Here is a 23,920-nt window from a genome sequence, read left to right as displayed (position 1 = left end):
GATACACTGCCAGCCGAATGGCTCCTGCCTCTTTTTTCTCCTCTAGAAAATCTAGATTGTGTTCTAGAAGCTGACGATTTGATTCCTGCCTCCATACCAGGCTTCGGATGGTTAGGGCAACCATCTCAGTTGGGATTACAGCTTCAGTCCTATAAGCTAAAGCAAAAGGGCTCTCACCCGTGGGACATCTCGGAGTGATCCTATATGCCCAGAGGATGTTTAGGAACTCATCTAACCATTTTCCCTTCTTATCTTCAAGTTTTTTATTGATGCAAGCAAAAATTGTCTTGTTTGTTATTTCTGCTTGCCTATTGTCTTGTGGATGGTAGACAGCTGACATTTTTTGGTTGATCCCGTACTTGTCGAAGAATCGTTGAGTATATTAATTGCTCAGGTTCATGCCATTATCTATAACGATTAATCGTGGGATCCCGTACCTCTTTTGTGATGCGGCTGGTGGCAAGGTACTAACTACATCCATCCCCCATTGGGCGAAAGGCCATGGGCTGCTCATGGTGTGTAACTCTTCTGGAGGTTGATGCACGAAGGGTGCGTACCTCTGACATTTATCGCACCTTCTGGAATATTCCTCGACTTATCTTGCCATGTAAGGCCAAAAGTAACCCTGGGTTAAGGCTTTATGAGCTAATGACCTACCCTAGAGTGATTTCCGCATTCTTCTTCGTGCAATTGTTTCAGGACTTCTCTGGACTCCGTGGGCGGCAGGCATCTGAGATATGGTTTCGAGAATGAGCGTCTGAAGAGTTGTCCATTAACGACGGAGTATTTTGTAGCTTTCATCCTTAATTGCCAAGCTACTTCTTTGAAGTTGGGGAGTTCTCCTCTTTCTAGATATGCTAGAATTGGGTCCATCCAACTTTGTTCCCTCGGTAGAACCTGCACCGGCAATCCTCTTGTGATACTTAGTGTATCCAAGATGTCGATGGGAACGAGCCTCACCACTGAATCATGTACGATACAATATAAATATGATGATACGACAAGAATACATCAAAAAATAATAATTTTATTCATTTGAATGAAATCACTAATTTGAAGTTTAGGGCCCGTTTTGACATCCATTATGATATTATTTTTCTGATTTTGATATCCAAATTTGGGCCCATATCATGTTTGAGACGGCTGATATTGGTTTAGAATTTTTCAAAACATATCAAATTTTTTGGCCAAAACTCATATCAACAAATTGGTGATATTGTGTGTTTTGATATTGTAGCGGAAGAATTAAAGTAAATTTTCGAATTTCTTAAATCAAATTTTCGATACCAAACATAGTTCCAATCTCTACCCAAAACACTCCTACAACAAAACAGTTGCTTTGCTATTAACCAAAAACATAACGTTTAAAACACATCGCATGCCAAACGGGAGATTTTGTTTTCTTAAATTTTATATTATTTCTCTAATTAACCTATAATAAATTCAAAATTGCCTTAAATTCCATTATTCTAAAAAAATACATATACATTCACCCGTCGTATCCTAAAAGTGCCATGTCGTGTCCAACCATAAAATATATATTTAAATTTTAAGATACTTCTATTTATGTTCACATGAATCTCAATCATGTTCACGTGTTCAACAAATATCGGAGTGTTGATATCACCACAACACCCTCGAAAAAGTGATGGTACGTCCTAGATATCCATCAGTCTCACATGAGACTTCACATATATTTGCCAATTTGTTTAAAAATATGAAAAAATAATTTGGTACATTTTTTTCGTGTTTGCAAGTAAGAAATTGACGTATGGGAGGAATTTATTATAACTAATTCCTCAAATCCCTATTTTAACATGAATTCAATGCTGGACATGCAACATTTGAAAATGCAGAACTAATTCTTGTTGTTTGATTAATCAATATTATTTTGATAAGTCACAATTCAAATTTAGTTTTTATTTTTATTTTTTATAAGTCACTTCAAGTTTTTTTTGTTTTGTTTTTGAAAACAAGATGATCTTAACGGCTAGAAATTAAATAAAAAATGAAATCAAACACGTAACACTACACGTGTCACAGTCCCACCCGTATCCAACGTTCACGTACCAAACATTCTCGTATTTTCCCCCTCAAATAAAAATTTGAATTACTCAGTCCGTACAAAAACAATTACAAGTATACAATCAATACAGTAGCTTCAATCACGCTCTCAATCGTGGCCATGGAGGACGCCGACCAAGAGACCGGTTTGGGGGCCGCTTATTTTCCGCCGTCTTTGGTCTCTCTCACTCCATTCCCGCCTTCAATCTCCCCCTCCCCTCGCCGCCTTTCCAGCCATTTCACGGAGCCAAGCCGTCCTGTTCGAGCGGCGAGAAAGCTGGCCTGGGTGTCTCTCCAGGGTCGGATCGTCGGCGCCGAGGAAGCGAGCTCGGCCAGATCAATAGGTGGCGGATTGAACCGAGAAGAAGCCGTGGCTTGGGAGCTGTTTAGCCCCATTCATCGGATTCTTATAGTCGCCGTTGTAGCTGTTGCCTCCGTGAATTCGAAGAAAAATAAGCAGATTTTTCAGCTCAGAAGATCAGTAGAACTCAGGGTTTGCACTTTGTAATTAAGGGTTTAATCTTGATTGATGTTATTTTAATTTCGTTTCGTTCTTACATTAATCTCATAGTATCTAGGGTTTGTACTTAGTACTTAAGGGTTTAATCTTGATTACTGTTATTTTAATTTTCTATTCATTCTTAATTTAATCTCATAGTAATTATTGCTTGTTTCAGTTAATGGGTATAATTTGAATTTAAATTTTAGTCCTGATTTCTAGCTTCTTTAGGGTTGTAATGATCACATTGTAATTACTGCTTGTTTCAGTTAATGGGTCTAATTTATTTTTTATTTTTAGCTCCTTTAGGGTTTTAATGGTTTTGCATTCAATGTCGTGCTTCATTGAATAGGTCTATTCTGAATTCAAAATAACGTTTTTTTGGGGGGGGGGGGGGATCATTTACAGTTAAGAGGTTTTCTGCTTTTTGATGATTTAAATCTTTTTAATTTATTTACATAAGTGACTGAGACTTGTGACATTGAATGGGTCTCGATTTAGTTTCTGTTTTTTTGTTGATTCAATTTTGATTTTCTATACGATTTTGGTTTCAACGTTATGCTTTTGTGGTTTAGTTAATGTATATGTAGTGAATTAGAGTTTATATTACTCTACATCATTCCATGTTTTCATCTCTAGTTGTGATTAGTATAGAAGATTTTTTTTATTTTATTTATTTATTTTTTTATTTTTTAATGATTGTGTATTATTGTGATCTGTTTAGTGTTCATCATTTATTTTCTTTTTAGTGAAAGGTTTGCTCAGCCCCGCCTTTTTTTTGGTTTTGTGCGTGGGGTTGTTCAGTACTACTTCTTTTCAGCCTCGTATATTTGAAAGCACCAAATCAGCATCTTGGAATTGGAAATGGAGAATATTTAGTTTATTTTGCCTTTCTGATTTAATTTGTATATTCAGTGTTCTTTTGTTGATATATCTTTAAGAAAATTGTAAGTAATAAATGTGTATTTTCACATTCTTTCCAGGATAAAGTGCTCTTAAGCATGCAACAGAAGCTTGACAATCTGTGCGAGCAAATGAATTATATTAAGGATCAGCCAGAATGCGAGGACTTGTCATTGACTAAGAATATGGAGTTCCCATCCACATTCAGCCGATTATCCACCTCCAACAAAACCAATTTTGCTGGTTGTGATTGTCGCCTTTTTCATCAACATAGGCCTCCAACAAATGATTTGATGGTAACGGTATTCTCTTTCTGTTTTAATTTCTTGTACTGTCCATTCACTGAATTTGACTGTCTATTTTCCTTCATTTGTGATTATTGCAGATATTAACCCTGAAATTGGGTGCTTACTTTATTTTGGTTGCCAGGGTAATTCGGTTGTGAAAGCATCTCGTGGGGATGAGATGTTTGAGTATAAAATTCCTCTTGTAAATGGGGTTGAACAAGAGGAGCGCCGATTGTCTGATTGGTCAGACTGGGCTTCCAGCGTTACTTCCTCAGTGGATATGCAGGTAATGAAATGTTTGTGTCTTGTACTGTATCAGATGCAATGGAGATTGAGCTTTATGTGGTAGCAAGATGAGCTTTATTTTCTCACTTTGATGTTGAATATGCCATGATATTAAATAATTGTTGACGCATTTTTGAGATTGTTTGTTTGAAACTAAGAGGCCAGTTTGTGCTAGTGCTCAAAGTTAGGTTTACCCTTAGAGCATCCTCAATTGACAAGTATTAGAAGTAACTAATGGCCTTTATATTTTGAGAAAGAATGATCTGTACATTCTATTACTATTTGTGAGAAAAAGGTGATTGTCTCTGGCCAAATATGGGGTAGTTTGACAAAATGAAATATGCTCATTTTTTCTACCATATCTTAGATAAACAATTTTCAGAAAGTAAAGAGACTTCTAGAAGCCCATTTTTTTTCCAACAAGCTCAAAATCAGGACACCCTTTTGTGGTGGTGGTTGAATTAAGCAATTCTAGTAAAGAAAATTGAATTGCTACAACCTAATCCGTCTATTGTTTTAGTAATGAGTATTCACACATTGTGCATTTCCTGCAGTCTCAAAAAGATATCGAACAAGATATCTGTAATCTCAAAAAGGAATGTGAAGAAAAGGATGCTACAATAAAGAAGCTTTCTACTTTTCTCCACTCATCTGAAGTTGCTGGTTCAAAGGTGCTGTTTTTCAATTTTGGCTGTTCTTTTTTCATTCCAAAATCTTGTTATTTGATTGATTTGGTCATCATTTTTGTTTTTTCCCCCTCAATAACAGAGGATTACAGAGTTAGAAGACATCATTCGCAGGAAGAACATGGTAATTACAAAACTTAAGAAAGACCTGGTGGTCCTAGAGCAGAAGGTGAGAAGGAGTACAATCAATTTTAGTGGTATATAACATAATTATGCAATAAATTATGAAATTACTCATTTTTAAATCTGTTCACAGTTATATATATGAGAGGGAGAGAGAAGTTTCAGACTTGTCTATATTCATATACATAAAAAAAAAACTAATAAAGTGTACAAGGCTTATATAAAGAGTACAAGTCTTACTTAACTACACAAAGGCCCCTATCAACATTCTGTAATTATATAATGGCCCAACACTTATATATATATATATATATATATATATATATATATAACATTCTAACACTCCCCCTCAAGCTGGAGAATATATATCAAATAATCCCAGCTTGGAACAGATAGTTCTTAACCGGTTATGACCCAATGCTTTGGTAAACATATCAGTTAATTGATCTTCAGACTTCACAAATGGAGTAGAGATGCTCCCACTTAATATTTTTTCTCGAATGAAGTGACAATTAACTTCAATATGTTTGGTCCTCTCATGAAACACAGGATTTAATGCAATGTGAACTGCTGCTTGATTATCACAGAACAATGGAGTAGGATCCTCAACTATCAACCCAAGTTCTTTTAGAAAATGTTGTATCCATGTCAACTCACTAGTGGTATGGGCCATTGCCCTATATTCAGCTTCAGCACTAGATCGAGCTACCACCGTCTGCTTTTTACTTCGCCATGTAACAAGATTTCCTCCTACAAATGTGCAGTATCCTGTAGTAGATCTCCTATCTGAAGGAGAACCGAAGAACAACAATCCAATGTGGCATTCTAGGAACTCCCATGAACTGACTTACAACACTGACTGCATATGAAATATCAGGTCGAGTGATAGTGAGATAAATTAATTTCCCAACAAGGCGACGAAACCTGCCCGGGTCATTAAATAGATCACCCTCATCAGATACAAGTTTTGTATTTGAATCCATAGGAGTATCAACCGGACGACCACCCAACATACCTGTTTCTTCTAATAAATCCAACACATATTTGCGTTGGGATAAACTTATACCCTTCTTGGATCTAGCAACTTCAATGCCCAAGAAATACCTAAGTTTACCCAAGTCTTTAGTGTGGAATTGATATTGCAGAAACAACTTCAACTTAGCAATGCCTTCAGAATCATTACCTGTGATCACAATATCATCTACATACACCACAAGAAATACGAAGCCAGCTTTAGTGCATTGGTGAAACACCGAATGGTCGGTCTGACATCTCTTAAGACCAAATTTTAACGCCACCTCAGAGAATTTTCCAAACCAAGCCCGTGGAGATTGTTTCAATCCATACAGAGCCTTTTTAAGGCGACAAACAGTGTGAAGATACTCCCCCTGAGCAACAAACCCAGGTGGTTGCTCCATATAAACCTCTTCTGCTAAGTCACTATGCAAAAAGGCATTTTTAACGTCTAACTGAAACAGAGGCCAATGTCTATTAGCAGCAAGAGAAATCAAAACACGAATAGAAGAAATCTTAGCAACGAGAGAAAATGTCTCGTCATAGTCAATACCATAAGTTTGGGTATAACCTTTGGCAACAAGACGGGCTTTTAAACGCTCAACAGACCCATCTGGAAGATACTTCACAGTATATACCCAGCGACAACCAACAGGTTTGACATCCGGTGGTAATGGAACAAGATCCCACGTGCCATTCTTATGCAAAGCATCCATTTCATCTTGCATTGCTTTCCTCCAGCCCAAATTAGATAACGCATCCTGCACAGTCTTAGGAACGAATGTAGTAGACAACTGAGAGGAAAAACATGAGAATGATGGCGATAAGGAATTACAAGAGACATAATGAGCAATGGGATGGTTAGTAACACATGAGCGAGGAGCTTTACGAAGTGCAATAGGCAAGGAATCAGCCACAGTGGAAGGCGCCGGATCCAAGGACTCTGAAGAGGATGGAGGAGGCACGACAACCGATGGCTTTGGTCTTCGAGTGTACACCTGTAACGGGGCAGATGAAGGAACAAGAGATCGAGGTTAAAAAGAGAGTGAGGGAAGAGGAACGGCAGAAGGAGGCGATTCAAGAGTGATATCAAGAAGTGAATCAGTATCTGAAAAATATGGGATGGACTCAGAAAACGTTACATCTGCACTAATAAAGTACCGTTGAGAAACAGGACTATAACAGCGATAACCTTTATGAGAGCGAGAGTAGCCAAGAAATACACACTTGGTGGCACGTGGGTCTAATTTATCAAAACCAGGACCAAGATTGTGGACATAACATACACATCCAAAAACCCTAGGAGGAAGAGAAAACAAGGGAGAATCAGGAAATAAAATAGAATGTGGAGATTTACCATCTAAGACAGATGATGGCATACGGTTAATAAGATGACAGGCAGTAAGAACAGCATCACCCCAAAACCGTTTAAGCATATGCGTATGAAACAAAAGAGCACGAGTTACTTCTAAAAGATGTCGATTCTTACGTTCTGCAACACCATTTTGTTGTGGAGTATAAACACATGAATTTTGATGAATAATTCCTTTATCACTAAGATATGTATCAAATGGAGTTGAAGAATATTCCTTAGCATTATCAGAACGTAGAATACGAATAATGAAATTTATCACTGCCTGAGTTTTGATTTCTTTGCGAAATTTTTGAAAAATTAAAAATAACTCAGAACGATCTTTCATTAAAAACAACCAAGTCAGGCGAGAATAATCATCCACAAATGTCACAAAATAATGAAATTTATTGATTGAAGAATGTTTTATTGGACCCATACATCTGAATGAACCAAATGAAAAGGACTAGAGACACGATTATTAACCCTAGACTTGAAAGACACACGATGGTGCTTACTAAGTTGACAAACTTCACATGACAAGAATTTCAAATGACTAAGACTAGGAACTTGACGCTTCAAAACTTGAAGTGACGGGTGACCAAGGCGACAGTGCCACTGGAATGGAGACAGAGAAGACTGAAAAGCCACAGGAGAAGATTCGAAATCAAAATAATATAAGCCACCAGATTCATGACCCGTACCAATCGTCTTCTTCGTCTTGAGATCCTAAAACACACAAGAAGTAGGATCAAATGTAACAGAGCACTGAAGAGATTTAGTAAGCTTACTGATAGACATTAAATTAAAGGGAAACTGCGGAACATGTAAAACAGATGAGAGAGACAATGAATCACTAAGTGGAGTTGTCCCCAAACCTGAAACCTGAGTGGATGAACCATTAGCAAGAGTAACACTTTGAGAAGGATGTACAGAATGAAAATCAGATAGAAGAGAAGAACATCCGGTCATATGATCAGATGCTCCAGTGTCTATGATCCAAGGACTGCGAGTGGAAGACAATAGACATGCGTGTGCAGTACCTGACTGGGCAAAAGTAGCCGTGGAAGATGAATTAGATGCTTGCTTATAAGACAAAAACTGGGTATACTCATCCCGTGGAACAGGAACTGTATCTGATTCAACTACGTTATATGATCCAGAAGCAACATCAGTCGGAGAAGAAGAAACTTGATTGGCATAATTAGATGGTTTCCCATGAAGATCCCAATAAAAATTCACAGTATGATTAGAAAGACCACAATGGGTACACTTTCTAAATTCCCTGCCACGGCCACGTCCTCCACGTGGATCACGACCACCACGGGTGGAGCGTCTCCCACGACTTCCACTGTAAGTATTATGTTCACCCTTTGAGACCACTAATGCTGAACGTTCACCACTCTGTCCAGTAGTCAAATTTGAGGTATCACTTGCAAGTGTAGCACGCTGAAGTCTAGAAAACACCTCAGCAAGAGATGGAAGTGTTGGACTGCTCATAATCTGTGCACGAAAAGGCTCATATGCTGATGATAAACCAGTAAGAAAACGGACAACATTAAAGTCTGCACGCTGTTGTTGCATACTGCGAACATCACCTGTAATGGGCTGATATATATTCAACTCTTCACAGATTCCCATAACTTTAGAATAATACTCTTCTATACTTTGAGTACCTTGTTCAAGATTGAAGTACTGCTTACAGAGCTTATAAACACGAGTGATATTACCTGTCCTAGAATACAATTGCTGCAATCTGTCCCATATCTCCTTGACAGTATCCAAATAAAGTAGAGTTGAACTAATTTGGGGTTCAATACTATTTATCATCATAGAGATGATCTGAGCATCTTCCTTTTCCCATGCATCAAAGGAGGCATCAGCTGCCTTGGGTTTCTCTTTAGTCAAATGAGAACCAAGACCTCTGCCTTTGAGGAAAATGGCAACAGATTTAGCCCACAATATTTAATTTTTCCCATTCAGTTTAACTGAAGTCATGGGAGAATGAAGACTGTTCGTGGGTGACAGTAAATCTGAACTAGATGCCATGTTGAATCCAGCAAAAACAGAGAAGAAAAAAAAACGCGGGAGAGAGAAAAAAACAGATTCTGTATTTTGACCGAACCTGGAAAACCGGGTCGAATCTGAAACAGGATCTGGTCAACGGACCTGGTCAAACGGGTTGGACTGAATTGGGCTATCCAGGTTTAGCAAACCAGGGTTCAAGTAGCCATAACCATGTAGCCAAACAGAGGTCTTCTTCTTTACACCTTCACGGACGCCGGGGAATAACGCGGCTGCAACGACGGCGACCCAATCACAAGGAACGGCCGAACCAATAAGCAGCGATCGCTGCAACTTCCGGCCAACAGAGATGAACCTCACCTCTGCGAATCAAGATTGCAGAGGTCGATGAGATCGCTGGCAACCAAAGAGAAGCGGCCGGCGACGACGAACACGGTAGAGACGATGACGAGCAACTCCCAGATCTGACGACACCGCAGATTTGACGACAATGACCAAGCTGCTGCTGATGACGACAAACAAGGAACCGATGAACCGATGGTAGAGATCACCAACACCACAACTGCAATTTGAATCTTAGACAAGAAGAACCCAATTACAGATTCTCACACCCATGATCGTACGCTCTGATACCATGTTCACAGTTATATATATGAGAGGGAGAGAGAAGTTTCAGACTTGTCTATATTCATATACATCAAAAAAAACTAATAAAGTGTACAAGGCTTATATAAAGAGTACAAGTCTTACTTAACTACACAAGGGCCCCTATCAACATTCTGTAATTACATAATGGCCCAACACTTATATATATATATATATATAACATTCTAACAAAATCATTGTGAAATTTAATGTGGCTTAAATAGTTAAATCTCTTGCAATCTTCTTCCATATTTTTTTCTTTTCAAAACTTTGTTTTCCATCAACTTTTACATAGAGGACATGTGTCCACATATTTCCACTGTCTCAAGAATTCAATGTTGTCACGGTCTCATCTCCATTATAATCATCCATAGAAGTTGTTGAATTTAAACTTTGCAGAATTAACAATTGCATAGCCCAATATGGTCATGCTAATCTTCTCTGTGTCGTTTAAATTATTCTACAATCTTTGAAATAATTCAAGGATATTGTAAATGGATATACTTCATACATAGTAGTATTTTGTAATTGATTTTTAAATCATGTAACATGTTGACTAAATTAAGTTTGCATACATTACGTAAAATCAATTTTTGTGATATCATGAACAGGTGGTGCACCTAACAAGACTTCGGAGACCCTCTTTTTCTGCCTCAAGCTCAAATGTGGGGCAGCTTCCATTCATGGCAGAGAACCTCATTTATGATATGGATAGTACTACCAGTCCATCATCATCTGATTCAGATTGCCCCCCCAGGAACCGGCCACAAGCTCCCGTTGCCAGAATCCAGGAAATCACTGTTCAAAATAGCGAGTCTGCTCCAAGCAGAGATAAGAAATTGGGAAAGGTAAAAGGCTTGAGTTCCTCAGTGAAGCCAACCAACCTGCAGCAGAAGTCCCGACCAGTGAGTCCTCTAAAAGAGAGATCAATGAACTGGAGACCTGATTTTGTCACTTTGAGACCAAAGCCCTCATTATCAGCTGGTGGAGATCTAAACAATAGTAGGAGGAGAGCTCGGACTGGATCAAAGGATGTAGCGCAACAGAAGAGATGGGCTTAGTAAGTTTTCCACATTTTTTAGTACAACATGGAATGTTTTCTGCTGCTACAATAGGGTTCTGATTTTTGGTTTGAACTTTCAACATCCTTTCAATTGCAAACTAGAATCCCAACTGTATTATTTTCCCCTTGAAAATTCATGAGATAAATTAAGTTTGTTTTTAAATTACTCAAAATAGTCCGATATTTGGAATTTCAGAATTTTCTAGATGGCGAGGAATCTGAATCAAATGACTATTTTTTTTTTTTTTTTATATTCTGCCAGAATTCAATATCTTGCTTCAAATAATTGCCTCTTTAATTTCATTCTTCATGCTGGAAATGAAAACTATAAATTTGCATCCAAATAGAAACTATTCTTCTTCTCCACAACACGCAATCTATATGTTAGATTTCATGCATACAAGCATAAGGAATGCAACACGTATATCTATTAGATTCCGAAGATTTGTTTCTCAAATTGACTTGGTTAGATTATGAAGTTTTCTCAGTTAATAAGGCTTTCATGCATGCTTCAGACAATGACAAGGAAATAAACGTTATAGCTGCAAATTATTATTTTTTCTTATATTGCTTTTTGCCCTGCTATTTTGTAGGTTATTAAAGAAAATAAGTACGTGAGAGTTTTGGTACAAAACCATATGAAGTTGGGTGGTTGCAGGATATTTAATAAGTAGAGGTCTTTTGGGGAAAAAAAAAAAAGAAGCTATATGAAGACGAGGATGCTTGTGCACTTCAGAATTGTTGCAGCAAAGATGTGGAACAGGGCAAGCAGTACATATTACATACTTTTAGGTGCAGAACAATTGTACTGTTATGCATGTTGAACTTGTAATTTTTCAGAATTTCGGTTCTTAATGTGGTAGTTTACTAGCATATATGAATCATGGATATCTTCTGTGGATCATGTCGGTGATTTGGTGTTCGACTGCTTTTACATTCCATGCAAATTGAAAGGGTTTATAGTATGTGTAGCATTTACGACACAAGCAGACATGCCGGTAGATGACATAGAATATAAATGAGTTTCTCATCTAAAATCATACACGCAGAATATTATATGCATATATATATATGTATATCTAGTCATATGCAGTCATGAAAGCCTAGCTGAAGGTCTTGTGCAAAGAGTATAGCAGCTTGGTCGTAATACTGTGAATTTTATTTGCTGAACAGCTTGGTATTGGTCATGTAGGCAGTTTTCTGTTCCTTTTAGGCTCTGGCCAGTATAAAGAGTGGCAAATGTTCTACATTACTTGGAAGTTCAAAGTCTACTTTTGAAGGTCAAATGACAATAATAATAATAATATCAATGATGATTTAAGTTTTTGCACTGAGGTGGCTTTTCAGGACTCCTAAACTGCTTTATGAAGATTGTTTCCTGAACAACAGAAAAAATAGAGCTTGCAAAACAATCTAAAGACTCCATCGCCAATCTGAAGATGGCTCCCTCTTTGAATACTCCCAACTTCGGCTAGAGTATCACCACTAATATTAGGGATGGAAAAATTTGACAAGGTTTGTCAACATGACTCAAACATAGCACGTAGTGAGTTTGGATTGACCTTAATTGTGATTGTATCACAATCATGTCAACCCGTTTAATGTTCGTGCTTTAGAGCTCAATTTGTTCAACTTGATTCGACCCGTTTAATTAATTGTGTCATAATCAAACCGATTAACTCGTTACCTATTTTATTTTTTATAATTGTACTGTCCAAATTATTTTCATTTTTATGATTTTAGTTTTGTATTATCTCAATTTTCATTTTATTTTTATTTTTTATACTTAAATTAATAGACGGGTTAAATGACCCATTTAAATTATACGGGTTAAATAAGTTACTCGTGCAATCTGTTTAAAAAACGGGTATTATTCGTATTGAGGGTCCTGACATGATTATTAAGCGGGTCATGTTCGAGTTGACATGTTTAACAAATATTCATATATCGACACGACACGATTATGACCTGTCAACATGACTTAACATTCCCTATGAAAGAAAAATCATACTGTAACCAAAGCTGTGGCCTAGCAGTATCAGCCTCTTACCTCTCAAAGGGAGGTCAGAGGTTTAAGTCTCAAAAGAGACAAGTGTGTGTGAGTACCAACTAAAAAAAAAAATAGGAGAGCCGAAAACGGCTTCCCCTTAGATGGATTTTGGTGGGACCCAACTATGCCTGACCACATTGTATCTAGGGGAGAATCATGTTCAGTCCCCTTTCATATATCCTAAGAGCATCCCCTGCACACGCCTTCCTTTCCATTATACACTTTATGTAAACTGTACAGCCACATCAGCAATTGGTTATACACTTATTTTGGAGACTCCAAGTTCTTGTTGTGCACTCATTTTTTCGTTCTACACTCTATTATATTATTATTTATAATTATTTTTTTTTTCCAAAGTTTTATTCTCAACAACTATAATGCTAACGGCTATAATTGTTTGCTCCAATTATATATTTAGATACAAGATTTTTTTTAAAAAAATTAATATTAAAAAACAATGATATTACATATATAAAAAAAAATAAAAATAAAAAAATAAAAGTGCATTACAAAGCTTCCTACAAATAAAATAAAACAATACAACTTAGGAAAAAAATTATATTAATACTTCCACACACGAAAAAAAAAAAAATAGTAAACATTACAATTAATTGCCCCCTTTTGCATAACGCGCCATAATTTCATTTTGTCGATCCTCGATCCATGCTTTCGTCGCCGGTGTTGCAACATCATTTGGATTTTTTCCATCATTTGTCTTTCCCAAAGAACTTGCTCCCGCTCAACCTCCATCTTCTTAATTTCTTTTTGCGCCTCAAGCTCCTTTAATTTCATTTCTTTTTGCAGCTCAAGCTCCAATCCGTTCTTGCTCCATACCCAAATTGAATTTCGATTTTATTTTTAAAGTACGAGATTCGAGTGTTAAGCTGTCCATCAACTTATTTTGCTCGACAAATCCTTGAAATGGTGTAAGAAATAAGTCATTTTGTACCATATCTTTACTTTTACGACCCTTCTTGGCAGTTTTTCGCCCAATAGGTCATGAAATGTCACGTAAACCTTCGTCAATGGATGGTGAGTCGTTATCGCCAAGGTTTACCGAACCTAGTATGGGAGCTTACTAGAAGCCTAAGAAGTGTTTTGATACTGCAGGAGTTGACTGAGTAGATGAATTAGTTAGGATTGAACTTGGTGTTGATGGAACTGTTTCGTAACAATCTCCAGGCTCATTCATATCAAGATCCATAGCTCTCTTATTTGTGTTTGGTTTTTGTTTTTTTCTTCATTTTATCGCATTTTGGAGCCACTTTGAAGATTTCCAAAGAAGATTCCAATAGTGCTCCCACTTAAATGGCTCCTCTTCAAGGTCTTCATACAGTGCTTTTGTTGCCATGTGCTATAAAAATTAAACAAAAACTATATTTAGACAGATTGTCAATTAAAATAGATATTTATTTTTAAGGAAATTTAGACAGTAAGAAATTTATTACAAAGTAAGAAACTTAGGACATCTTCAACGTCGTATCCACTTCGATGTTGGTTTTGGATCTGTTAATGGTATCCACTAAATTTGCTGACTACTTGCTTAATTAATGTGAATCGATTCGACAAACCTAACTAGTGTCGGCACTGTATGTCACCCATTTGGCGTTTGAAATCAGCATGGATACGTCTCCAATATGTGCCACTTTGTTGATCTGCACCTGTTATTGGATCTTCCCCAATATTAATCCACGCTTTGCATAACACTTCATCTTCTTGGGTGGACCAATTTTTCCTATCTTTCCTTGAATTAGACTTGGATTGAGAAGGTTCAGACTGAGATGTATATTGGGAAGGAGGTTGAAATTGGATAGGAGGTGGGTATTAGGAAGGAAGTGGGTATTGAGAAGGAGATTGGTATTGGGAATAGGGTAGGTATTGAGAATGAGATTGGTATTGGGAATGTGGTGGGTTTTGGAAATGAGAGAATTGAGATAGGTTTTCGGATTAGTAAAATCTTGAAGAGTAAAAATCATAATTGAATTGTGGTTGTAGTTCAGAGTTTTGCGATGGGGGTAATGGAAGTCATTGATTCATGGAGTGTTGAAGGATACGAAGAGTTCAATGATGAAAATTTAGTCAGAAAAAACTGAAAGGAAGATTGAGAAAGAGAAAGATAACTAATTGATGAATGATGAGAAATTTTGATAGAAGTGTGGTGGTATTTGTAGAGAATATGTGATATTACAAACGGTTAGAGCATCCCCAGCGCGCGCCTTCCTTTCCGTTATACACTTTATGTAAAGTGTACAGCTACATCAGCAATTAGTTCTACCCTTATTTTGGAGACTCCAAGTTCTTGTTGTGCACTCATTTTTTCATTCTACACTTTATTATATTATTCTTATTATTTTAAATAAAATAAAATTTTTTAATTGTTTTTTTTTTTTTTTTTCCAACTGTTTTATTCTCAACAACTATAATGCTAATGGCTATAACTGTTTGCTTCAATTATATATTTAGATACAAGATTTTTAAAAATTATTAATATTAAAAAACAATAATATTCCACACACACACATATATATATATATAAGTGCATTACATAGCTTCCTACAAATATAATAAAATAATATAACTCAGGAAAAAAAATACATTAATACTTCCACACATGAAGAAAAAAAAAAAAGTAAACATTACAATTAATTACCCCTTTTTGCATAACGTGCCATAATTTCATTTTGTCGATCGTCGATCCATGCTTTCATCATCGGTGTTGTAGCATCATTTGAATTTTTTTCCATCATTTGTCTTTCCCAAAGAACTTGCTCCCACTCAATCTCCATCTTCTTAATTTCTTTTTGCGCCTCAAACTCCTTTAATTTCATTTCTTTTTGCAGCTCAAGCTCCAATCACTGTGTCCATTTTTGCTCCATGCCCAAATCGAATTTCAATTTCATTTTTAAAGTACGAGATTCCAGTGCTAAGTTGTCCATCAACTTATTTTGCTCTGCAAATCCTTGAAACGATGTAAGAAATAAGTCATTTTGTACCATATCTTTACTTTTACGACCCTTCTTGGCAACTTTTCGCCCAATAGGTCATGACGTGTCACGTGAACCTTCATCAATGGCTGGTGAGTCGTCGTTGCCAAGGTTTACTGAACCTGGTGTTGATACTGCAGGAGTTGACTAAGTAGATGAATTAATTGGGATTGAACCTGGTGTTAATGGAACTGTTTCGTAATAATCTCCAGGCTCATTCATATCAATATCCATAGCTCTCTTATTTGCGTTTGATTTTTGTTTTTTCTTCATTGTATCGCAATTTTGGAGCCATTTTGAAGATTTCCGAAGAAGATTCCAACAGTGCTCCCACTTAAATGGCTCCCCTTCAAGGTCTTCATACAGTGCTTTTGTTGCCATGTGCTATAAAAATTAAACAAAAACTATATTTAGACAGATTGTCAATTAAAATAAATATGTATTTTTAAAGAAATTTAGACAGTAAGAAATTTATTGCAAAGTAAGAAACTTACGACATCTTCAACGTTGTATCCACTTTGACGTTAGTTATGGATTTGTTGGTGGTATCCACTAAATTTGTTGACTACTCGCTTAATTAATATGAATCGATTCGACAAAACTGATTGGTGTCGGTACTGCATGTCGCCCATTTGGCGTTTGAAATCAGCATAGATACATCCCTAATATGTGCCACTTTGTTGATCTGCATCTGTTATTGGATATTCTCCAATATAAATCCACCTTTTGCATAACGTTTCATCTTCTTGGGTGGACCAATTTTTCCTATGTTTCCTTGAATTAGACTTGGATTAAGAAGGTTCAGACTGAGATGTATATTAGGAAGGAGGTTGAAATTGGATATGAGGTGGGTATTGGGAAGGAAGTGGGTATTGAGAAGGAGATTGGTATTGGGAAGATGGTAGGTATTGAGAAGGAGATTGGTATTAGGAAGAAGATAGGTATTGGGAATGAGATTGGTATTGAGAATGTGGTGGGTTTTGGAAAGGAGATAATTGAGATTGAGTTAGGTTTTCGGATTGGTAAAATCTTGAAAAGTAAAAATCATAATTGAATTGTGGTTGTAGTTCAGAGTTTTGCGATGGGGATAATGGAGGTCGTTGATCCATGGAGTGTTAAAGGATACGGAGAGTTCAAGGATGAAAATTGAGTCGGAAAAAACTGAAAGGAAGATTGAGAAAGATAACTAACTGATGAATGATAAGAAATTTTGATAGAAGTGTAGTGGTATTTATAGAGAATATGTGATATTACAAACGGAAATATTCACTTTGTTTTTTTCTCAACGGCTATATTTTATTTATTTTTTCTCAACACCTATATTCTGTTTGTCATTTTCTCAACGGCTATATTATGTTTGTCTTATTCTAACGGCTATATTATGTTTGTCTTTTTCCTAACGGCTATATTTCCAACGGCTATATTTTATTTGTTTTGTCTTCAACAACTATATTCTCAGTGCTTTATAAACCACTCATTCTCTCATTTTTTCAATTATTAAGTCCACTTTTTTACATCTTCGAATTCATTCTCTCTTCTTTGAGTCTTTATCTTTATTATAGAAAAAAAATGGCTTCATCATCACAATCTATTCCAGTGTCCAGGTCAATTTCTCCATTGAGTTCCTTTTCATTTTCTGATAGGGAAGATTTTTTTGAAGAACGTTGAAAAAGGATGAATGCGGTGATGCAACTATTATCACCTGATAAGGTAAAGGCATTCTTTCGACGTCGTAATAGAAAATATATTAAACGTGATCGAGATGAGGCAGCCCAGCGGCTATTCCAAGATTTTTTTGCTGAAAATCCCACTTTCCACTCGAGATGTTTCGTAGACAATTTCGGATGCGGCGAGAGTTGTTTGTTCGCATTTTAAACGATGTTACAGCATATAACGAATGGTTCATCCAGAAGCCTGATGCCCTCGGTCATATGGGTTTCACTCCTATACAGAAGATGACAGCTGCAATACGTATACTCGCATATGAAATTTTAGCGGATCTTTGTGATGAGTACATAAAGATTTCTGAAACCACTACAGTTGAAAGCTTGAAGCGCTTTTATGATGCTGTAATTGCGGTGTATACAGGGTAGTACCAACGCACACCGAATGAATAGGACATTACACGTATGCTTCAAGAAGGGGAGGAAAGAGACTTCCCAGGTATGCTTGGCTCTATAGATTGTATGCATTGGGAATTGAAGAACTGCCCTACAAGGTGGCATGGCACACACAGGGGAAGAAATCAGAAGCCTATCCTCATATTGGAGACGGTTGCATCGAAAGATCTGTGGATCTGGCATGCTTTCTTTGGTATGGCTGGTTCAAACAAAGGTGTGAATTTCTTGGATCATTCCCCAGTATTCAATAACCTGATCAATGGCACAATGCCTCCGATTAATCACGAGGTAAACGGGCATCGACGTACAATGGGGTATTACCTATCTGATGGTATTTATCTCAAGTGGGCAACTTTGATTCAGACCATCCCACACCCAACAATTGGCAAAGAGAAATTGTTTGCTAAAAAACAAGAAGCCGTTAGGAAAGATGTTGAACGAGCGTTTGGTGTGTTGTAAATAAAGCCGTTAGCTAAAAAACAAGGACCTGTGCATTATTGGGATAAAGAAGACCTAAACAAGATAATGAAAATGTGCATCATATTGCATAATATGATCGTTAAAGATGAGCGCGGACGCATTTTGTGATGGACACCTTCGCCGGATGAGCCAATATCCCTCCCACAATATATTCGAAACCCAACAATGTTGGCGGACACATTTCCGGTTGCTTTAGAAGAATTCGTAATAGAGCGGATAATGCTAATCTTAGAAGATATCTGATGGAATAGTTGTGGAATTAATTTGGTGATGAAGATGTTTAAATTTGGTATAATCGAATAAAATGTAATTTTCGTATTATTATGCAAATTAATTAAATCATTATGTGATTAAGATGTTTAAATTTATTAATCGAATAAAATGTTACTTTTTATATTATTATGCAAATTAATTAAATTAATGTGTAATAAATAAATAAATTAAATTGATAAGTCAAAAGTACAATTTTTTTAAACAAATAAATAATTAAATTCTTATGCAAATTAAATGACTCTTTATATTTATTTAGAAAAAAAGACTCTTTTTTAATTAATTAAATTATGACTCTTTTACATTAATTATTTAATACAATACACATAGAAAAACATACACAATAAACTTTAAATAAATGACATACAATAATTATTCTACACACCATCGCACAATATCATTTTTATATGTTATATTATTATTATGCACGCACAAAAATTTCTCCAGAAGTGTAGTGTCAAGTGTACAATATGTAATAGGCCCCGCGAGTGTGTAATCCGCACACCAAGCACTTTGCTTCTCTACAGTTATAGATATTATACAAAGTTAGCTTGCAATGGGGTTGCTATAAAGGCAATAAAAAAATTGCCTTCATCAGTGTGCAATCATTGTGACTAGTGTGTAAAACCTTAAGCCCATATGGGTGTATGCTCTATATGTCCAGCGACTGCCTGTGTGCTTTCGCTTTGTACAAAAAAAAAAAAAAAAAAATATATATATATATATATATATATATATATATATATATATATATTATTACCAGAATCTTGTCTAAAGAGAAATTATATCAAACAAATATCAAAGCACATTCATGAAACAAATAAATATAGTTCATTAATATAACATCTATAAATTTTTGAATCATCACTATGATTTAATGAAGGGCACATGAGTGGCTTTGATACCAATTGAAGGAAAAATAGAAGCATTTAAAAAAAATTTAGGATCTTATTCACGTGATTTTTCATCAAATCAAGAAGTACGGAAAAGAGATCTCATACCTTTTTGACGATTGACTAACCATTAACACTTCGAGAATAACATTGAATTGGATTGCTCCTCCTTTGGCCTTGAACACCAATAAGTCTTCACCTCTATGACCCCGATGATAAGTTTGTGGAACCCTAACCTTCTCTCTCACTTTCTGTATTCTGGATTGTGTACAAAGTATATTTTGTATCGTTGTGTTCCTGAATATATGACCTGAGAGACAGTTAAAAATATTTGGGGCTAGAGATGAGGATCTAAGAGGGCTTCCTTATCTAGCTCTAATTAATTACAATAAGCACCACAATAGTATTGTAATTGCACTCTAGGATTTAAAAATTACAACAAGGCCATGTCTACTAAATAATTACATATAAGCCCCTCCACTACCGAATATCCATAAGTAGCCCGTGAAAATATATACCGTCCCACCTTAGGCTTACTTATATTTTATATTCCTTGAGTAACCAACTTAATCCTTATGATCACTGAAATAAATTCTTTTATAAAAGAATTTTACAAAATAAATATTAGTCTAAATAAGTAGTAGAAAAATAATTTAGTAAACATTACTAATATGCCCTGCCCAGGTTCCAGTATCAAACTTATTAAACTGCATCAAGGGGATATTTTAACTCTTATAAAGAGTGTGGATTCCATGTTGGGCATTTGTATTCCCAGAGCTCCAACATTAGCCACCCAAGATACCATAGTATTGACCTTAAAAGATCTCACACATTGGTAAGTCAACATGATTAGTATTGAAACTTGAGTTCGCTAAATCCCTCAGGATTTAGAGCCTATGAATTTAGTAGATAAGAAATATACCAAAATAATGACAGTACATTGTATGGTGTGATCTTATGGTAATCCAGTTCAGTGTACTCTAAAGCACGCTAACACACTACCTTAGAGTCAACTACCCCAATGGCCGAGACAAACCATCCTATCTAATAGAGGTCAAGTGTGTTACACTCTTACAGATAACAGTGCCCAACTTTTATCACTGAATGAGAATAATGCCAATGTGCAAGAAACCGGTGAGCCCAAATCTCCTGCTTGTAAATCTCATTTACATACTTAAGTCACTTATAATGCAACTTAAAGACTATAATGCATCTCATGCAAATAATGTAAAGCCCAATGCATGAATATCACATTTATTAATAAAATATCGAATAAATAATAAATAATTGGCTTGTAAAGCATATGATCCCAACAGGAAGTGGTTGTTCGACGTTGAATAAAAAGTGAAACTAATAAAAGTACATGTAGCCTAAGTTTGGAATTTGGGTTTAAGCCCCGGGGCACCCAAGTTTTTAAAAGGGGGAGGACCTAGGCTAACTTGGGTCCAAACCATTTACTACATGTGCGCGCGTCTTGCCCAACTTGACCCGACCCAACACGGTTCGGGCTTGGGTTTCACAAATAGGTGCATCTGGTCCGAATCAGTGCACCATACCCATTTAAATAGGATGCATTTGGTGTGACCCAGTGCACCCCGATACAAGCAGGTGATGGTTCAGACTAAACCATTGCATCCAGTGACGGTTTGGGTCAACCGAAAACATACCTACATGCCTATAAATACCCCCATTTAGGTTCATTTAAGCACACCATTTCGTAATTTTTGTAATGACCCTCACCCTACCGAGACACAATATTGTCTGCTTTTGGCTCCCCCGGACCAGAGACTTTCCAATTACTCGCGCGGTGCGCAGTGTTGTAGCCATAGGTGCCACCTGCACATGCTCACACATACTCGCCCACAAAGTCACCACAATCACCCCCTATGGGGCCCAACGTCCTTGTTGGCCACACTTTCGGCTGGGTGAGACTCTGATACCATTTGTAACAACCCTCACCCTAACTAGATATAATATTATCTGCTTTTGACTCCCCCAGACCAGAGATTTCCTAGGGGGTCACCCATCCTGGTATTACTCCATGTTATGCATGCTTAACTTCGGAGTTCTGATGGGTTTACGGCCATCACGACTTTAAAACATGTTGTGTTATAGAAGGGTGTTGAATCTGTTCGGATTTATATGCCCTAACATAGCAAATTCTTGTTTGGATTAAAGTGACATATGTTCCTAACGTTTCTGAAATATTTATGTTTTGTACAATTGGTGAATTCAATGTATTATGTTTCGATTCATTATAGAATTGATAGTATCCTCTTGATTACAAGAAATATTTATATATGTATGTGATGACGATCAATACATGAATATAAATAGTAATCATAAATTGTTCATAGTCGGTAATTATGGATGGAATCATAATTAATTGAGACTTGAACTGGATCCACGTTAGGTTGAGATATATTGCGAGAGCCGTCGTATGCAATTGCTCCCTATCACCGTCATGGCATTTGACTCTTAAGCATGAGAAAAGTATAAACTCTTTTATTAATTAATAATTACTTTGATTTGTTCGGCGGATTCTTCGGGATCCTTAGACTGACACTTTGGGTAGTTATGTAATTAATAGTTAGAGGGTTATATTTTCAATTTTTGTATCATTACTACTTGTATTTATTTTGTATTGATTATGGTTGATCACAAAGTAAATTCGAAGACCTTCGTGTGTTTTTAGACAAAATGATTTATTATATATTTATTTATTTAAATTATTATTTTTGTCAAACAAATATTTTATTGTGATCGAGCCAGAAATAATCAATGGTACCAAAATAAATATATTAATTAAGTAGTCGGATTGATGGCTTTATTTATCCGATAACTAATTATTCATAGAGGGGTCAAAGTACAATATTGACTAAGAGGTTATTTATTATTTAATTGGAGTTCAAATAATTTCTTTTAGTGGAGTAGAAATTAATTTATGAATTAATTGAATTGAGTCCATGGACCGGGCCAATTATTAATTCATTATAGCCAAAAAAATAATAAGCCCAAATGATTCTCACTCATAGCCCAACTTGATATTGGAATCCTATTAGATTTGAGACATGTGAATTAGAGATTGAGAATGATTTATTGTTTCATTTTCTTTATCTTTATGTTACCTATAAATACACATGGTCTATGTATATTTTAGGGGTGATTTTTAGGAGAAGGAAAAATGAATATATTTTCTATCTCTAGAAAATTAGGATTTATGTTATAATCTAATGGAGGCTCCCATAAGCCTAGTTTTCCAAGATCATTCATGGAGGCATATGAGTGATTCCTAAAGGCAAAACAATTACCAAAAAGATGGAGATTCAAGGAGAAGGCATCTTGCTAAGGGATTTACAATAAGTGAGAACATTCACTTTAGAGGAAAGTTTTAAAGGTTTACTCAGACCTTTGATGTAAGCATTCAATCTGTTACTTGAATGATACATTATATTTTATTTTTGCATAAAACTTGTCTCTATGTGATGAATCAAGATATGTGAATCAAAATCCCTCAAAAAGTTTTTAAAACTTGCACGTTTCCCAACAGAATCTACATATAGTACTTGCCCCTTCACACCCAGACGATGTGGGATTGTGCACCTGTAGCTCACCCAGTGTTGTAGCCTACTGATGTCACCTGCCCATAAGGTCGCCACAATTTTCCTACCGATTTATGAAATTCTCTCTGTCTCCCTTTCTTCTCTGCATACATAGATATAGTGTGTGAGTTTGAGTCTGGTCTATAGAGAGAGTACTACATCGAGCCGGTTCGCCTATTTCTCCGATTTGAAGTGCTGTCACCAAAGAAAGAAAGGTCGTTATATCTTGGAAGACAGGCGCTCCAGAGTCTGTCAGCACCATAGCAGAGCAAATTTATCTTAAGGACATATAATTAAATTATAGCCTCGTCCTATTATCAGGTTCCTTATACATATAGTTTAATATATTATTTTATAATTTTATATAATATTTAATACTATTGTCACAGTATTATATATATATATATTAATTTATCATAATATTTAAATAATGATATTATAGTATATAATATACATAGACATTTTTAGCAACATTATTCTCATTTTAATTTACTTGAGTTTACCAAATTGTGAAAAAATTCTGAAAATGGATGTCTTTCAAGTTCAAATAACATTAAACTCTTCATTTCACATATT

At 36.0% G+C, this 23,920-nt stretch overlaps 2 protein-coding genes across 2 annotated transcripts; both read left to right on the top strand.

Annotated features, from left to right (window-relative positions):
* The first annotated feature begins 2,154 nt into the window (after positions 1-2,154).
* Positions 2,155-11,647, top strand: LOC132311340 (uncharacterized). Its single transcript, XM_059809219.1, has 7 exons — positions 2,155-2,557; positions 3,547-3,762; positions 3,896-4,039; positions 4,593-4,709; positions 4,807-4,893; positions 10,494-10,942; positions 11,539-11,647. Coding segments are annotated over exons 1-7 (1,386 nt in total). The 5' UTR covers positions 2,155-2,185; the 3' UTR covers positions 11,540-11,647.
* A 6,461-nt stretch (positions 11,648-18,108) lies between these two features.
* On the top strand, positions 18,109-18,558 carry LOC132313960 (uncharacterized). The gene has a single exon (XM_059812892.1). The coding sequence runs from the start codon at positions 18,109-18,111 to the stop codon at positions 18,556-18,558; it is 450 nt and encodes a 149-aa protein (XP_059668875.1).
* The last annotated feature ends 5,362 nt before the right edge of the window (positions 18,559-23,920 follow it).

The sequence above is a fragment of the Cornus florida genome, unplaced genomic scaffold (genome assembly GCF_030987335.1).
Source record: "Cornus florida cultivar Cherokee Brave unplaced genomic scaffold, ASM3098733v1 CherokeeBrave_3.0.0_Hap2_Chr06, whole genome shotgun sequence".
NCBI classification, from domain to species: Eukaryota; Viridiplantae; Streptophyta; class Magnoliopsida; order Cornales; family Cornaceae; genus Cornus; species Cornus florida.
This window is presented reverse-complemented; position numbering and strand designations above follow the sequence as displayed.

Bases quoted from the DNA above. Each gene is read 5' to 3' on its own strand.
- LOC132311340 (XM_059809219.1), top strand. From the start codon at position 2,186: ATGGAGGACGCCGACCAAGAGACCGGTTTGGGGGCCGCTTATTTTCCG. The intron at 2,558-3,546 runs GTTTGCACTTTG...CATTCTTTCCAG, and splicing joins GAAGATCAGTAGAACTCAGG to GATAAAGTGCTCTTAAGCAT. The intron at 4,894-10,493 runs GTGAGAAGGAGT...TATCATGAACAG, and splicing joins TGGTGGTCCTAGAGCAGAAG to GTGGTGCACCTAACAAGACT.
- LOC132313960 (XM_059812892.1), top strand. From the start codon at position 18,109: ATGCTTCAAGAAGGGGAGGAAAGAGACTTCCCAGGTATGCTTGGCTCT.